Raw genomic sequence first — 3,820 nt, forward strand, 5'->3', positions numbered from 1 at the left:
AAATCACTGAAATCAGAGTTCAGTATTATAGTGTAAGAATGACAACATGTCCACGTGTTCTAGTCTACACACACACACACACACACACGCAAAGAAAAACAAGTAGATAGAATAGAAAAAATAGAAAGCTTGCTTATTTTTTTTGTTTTGTTTTGTTTTTTTTAAATAAAAAAATAAAAAAAGATAAATATAGATAAAGTAGAATTAAAATAGAATAGAAAGTGTTAGAGTTAGAGGGTCAAATAAAGGGTTTTAAATAAAACAATAAAATTGTTGAGGGTCATTTAATGATATTTAGACAAAAAAAAGAATTATAAGTAATATTTATAAAACAAATAAATAATAAAGGATTGATTATATGCTATGAATGTTCTTAATCATTGTTAAAAAAAATTGTATAGACCAATTTCAGTGTTTGCAAACAGTGATGGTGTTTTTTTTTGTGGGCGGAGCCTATCTGGTGGCAGAAAATGCCAGGTTTAACGTAGCAGTCTATGCAAGCCATGGAATAAAAGAATCAAAAAGGTAATTTTGAGTTTATATTTCAAAATTCTGACTTTTTTTTCTTGCAATTACAAGATTATATCTCACAATTCTGGTAAGAAAAATCAACTCGTCATTTTCTCTTTTTCCCTCGGTTCAGAATCATGAGTTATAATCCCACACTTCTGGCTTTTTTTCCTCAGAATTGACAATCTCGCAATTGTTGAGTTGAATCAAGTCATAAAGTCCGAACTAGGAGGTATAAAAAAAGAAAAGCAAGAAAAAAAGTCAGAATTGTGAGGTAAAATAGGTAAATGTTATGTAAAATGTTATAGGTTGAAATAGTATTTCATGCTTTAACTGTAGGGCTAATACAATATGTCCCCTATATGTTTATTATATAGACCTATTGTTTAAATCAAATTTATGCTTTAAAAGTATGGGGAATCATAGCGGTTTTCATCCATAGTTTGTCTGTTTAAACGTCTGCGTTTAGCTTCAAATGACGTCTTTGATTACAGTATTATATAAAAATTATTTGCATTCCTATTCTGACATTCAAAGGCACAACAATACATTTTTCTCTTATTCCATGGGTTTTACCCATTTCCCTCCACTTGCTACCAGTGTTTTTCTGCCACCACAATGCGCGCGCAGCTGCAAGTGACGTAACTGTGACGACTACTCCAAATTGGTCTATATGGTCATGTCAGTCATATCAGTGTCCTAAAACCTGCTGAAACCGCTTGTGGCCGCCCTGTTAAAACCTCATGAGTAGCCAAATACTACTCACATTTATCTCAATTACCCCGCGTTATTGAAAACATTCAGTTGCAGAATAAATTAATCATAGATGACAGATATGCAGCAAATAACGTTTTTCTATCAGCCCTTAACTGTCTCGTTTTTACAGGTGGCATGTGGATACGCACACACACTGGCTCTTACAGACGAAGGATTTATTTACTCTTGGGGTGCAAACTCATATGGGCAGCTGGGTACTGGCAACAAAAGCAACCAGGCTGTGCCCACCCTCATCAATATGGAAAAGGAGAGGTAAGATTCAAATCGTAGCCTCCCACCTGACTGAATTGATATGGAGGAAAATAATTTGTCATCTCACCTGATTTTCTGTGCATTTGAATACATGTGGGTGACATTTTGGACATACTGGAATTCATACCTTTAGTTTATTTCATGCATTTCCAGAACATTTACCAAAGACAATGAAACTGTCATTGTCACTGTCACAGTTCAAGTGAAGTATGTCTACAGAAATCACTTCACCAGAAACTCAATTGTGGGAAACTGAGAGAACTCTTCACAGACAGTTGGGATTAGAGAGAAATATTTTTGTTTAGTTGTAACCATTTGAACTCCAGTTAAAACACTAAAGATAGTCTATATTGGCTTATCTATAACTTTTTAAGACTTGGAACAGAACGGCCCACAGTTTTACAATGCCATTTGTAAATACTAACATTTACATTTTTAAATTTATCAGAAATTATATATATTAAAAAAAATTCATTATATAACTATATACTGTATAATATTCTAGCCCTAGACCATAAGCCAGTAACTTCATGTAGATTATAGATTCCTCAGACCATAAGTCAGTAACTTTATATAGATTGTGGTTTGCCCTTCTTCAGACCACTGTTGGTGGGTTCTCATAAGTGCTGACCAGGAGCCTCACTGTTTCAGAGATGCTCTAACACAGCTGTCTGGCCACAACGGTTTGGTTCTTGTCAAAGTCACTCAGATCTTTATTCCCACCCATTTCTCCTGCACTAACACATTGACTACTTGAATGGATTTTTCATTTACCATATAAATTACCCAGACCTTCAAGTGATCTTGTCAGGAGATGATTAACAATATTCACTTCATTTATGTTCATAATGTTTTGGCTCATCAGAGTTTATGTGTGTGAGAACATAGATGCAGCAGAATGTTAAATCAAAACGTAATTGAACATGTTTAGATTCATCTAAAATAGTTATTCTGTAAATAAACCTTTATTTTTTTCAATTCTGTAGACTGTAGTTTCTGTAGTTCTTTCCAGTACTAAAGATTGTTTTGTTTTTTTTAATAAATGTTTCATCATAAACAATGGATTACTGTATGTGGTGGGTTGTTTACTGTCATTTCCTGCCAGTTTTGCTGTTTATCAATCAAAAATGGAATTTATATTTTATATTGAACATATAAAAAAGCTTTAACATGTTTGATCCTATAACAACAGCATCTGTGCCACTCATTTGTCTCCTGCAGAATGGTGGAGGTTGCTGCGTGTCACACCAGTCACACATCAGTGGCGAAAACACAGAGTGGTCAGGTGCTGATGTGGGGTCAGTGTCGGGGTCAGGCTGTGGCCTACCCTCACCTCACACACTTCACCAGCACTGATGATGTTTTCGCCTGCTTCGCCACACCAGCAGTCACCTGGCATCTCCTGTCTGTTGGTAAGAGCATTATTCTGGCTACTTTTTCAGCAGCATTGGTTTCTGAAGTATATCTTCAACTGACTTTGAGATTAGTCAGTTAAAAAAATATATAAAAAAAAACAACAAGACTTCATAGCCACTGAATTGAAATGAGGGAGCGAATTAGTACAACGGGCTATGATTTACTGGAAAAAAGGAGAAGGGTATAACTGAAGCCTGGAGATCTCCAAATGGGGGTGGAAACTCCAAAACGGGGTGGGAGCTCGAAGACAGGGTGTGGCTTTCTCCCATTGACAGACAGATACATGACATGCATGCATGATTTGATTTCCCAAACCAGTTCAACGCAAACTCCTCCCTGCTGATTCTAAAGATTTCATTGGTCATGTCATTCACATTCCTGATTTCTTGGACAATGATACAACCAATACAAACCCCTAACCCTACCCTAAACCCTAACCTTAACCATTGAAACTGGCTGCTGGGCGGGGTTTGCTGAATTGCACGGGGAAGCTGGGGCTTCGGATGTCCGTAACTCCCCAACCGAACCTTGCCTGACAATAGGACCTTTTTAGTTACACCCAGCATCAACTCCCCCTTCCTACATGCGAAGCTTGAGCCCCGGGGCCCCACTATTACATAGAATAAAAGTGATACAGATAAACGCACCCATGCAATGCGCTGGAACGGCTCATGGAAGAGATTGCGGGGGATTCCCGCTTATTAGATGGGGGAGCAAGGTTGGTTGCATTTTTAAAAGCATATTTATTTTGTAGCATATTGTATAACTTTTTAAGCTATATATATATACCCCGGAGGATGCTCTGCACCGAACCAAATGGAGACGGGCGTGCAGAACAGCAGACCCTGCACCCAAGCGGGAGGGA

The 3,820-nt window shown here is 37.3% G+C and overlaps 1 protein-coding gene across 3 annotated transcripts in view; it reads left to right on the forward strand.

Annotated features, from left to right (window-relative positions):
• rcbtb2 (regulator of chromosome condensation (RCC1) and BTB (POZ) domain containing protein 2) overlaps window positions 1-3,820 on the forward strand; it is a 40,338-nt gene that overhangs the window by 17,487 nt on the left and 19,031 nt on the right. For all 3 annotated transcript variants that reach the window (XM_016536260.1, XM_016536269.1, XM_016536253.1), the window contains 2 exons: window positions 1,397-1,539; window positions 2,761-2,951. In XM_016536260.1, coding sequence (XP_016391746.1) covers window positions 1,397-1,539; window positions 2,761-2,951 — 334 coding nt within the window. The remainder of the gene's footprint in view (window positions 1-1,396; window positions 1,540-2,760; window positions 2,952-3,820) is intronic.

Source organism: Sinocyclocheilus rhinocerous, unplaced genomic scaffold (genome assembly GCF_001515625.1).
Source record: "Sinocyclocheilus rhinocerous isolate Xijiao unplaced genomic scaffold, SAMN03320098_v1.1 scaffold974, whole genome shotgun sequence".
NCBI classification, from domain to species: Eukaryota; Metazoa; Chordata; class Actinopteri; order Cypriniformes; family Cyprinidae; genus Sinocyclocheilus; species Sinocyclocheilus rhinocerous.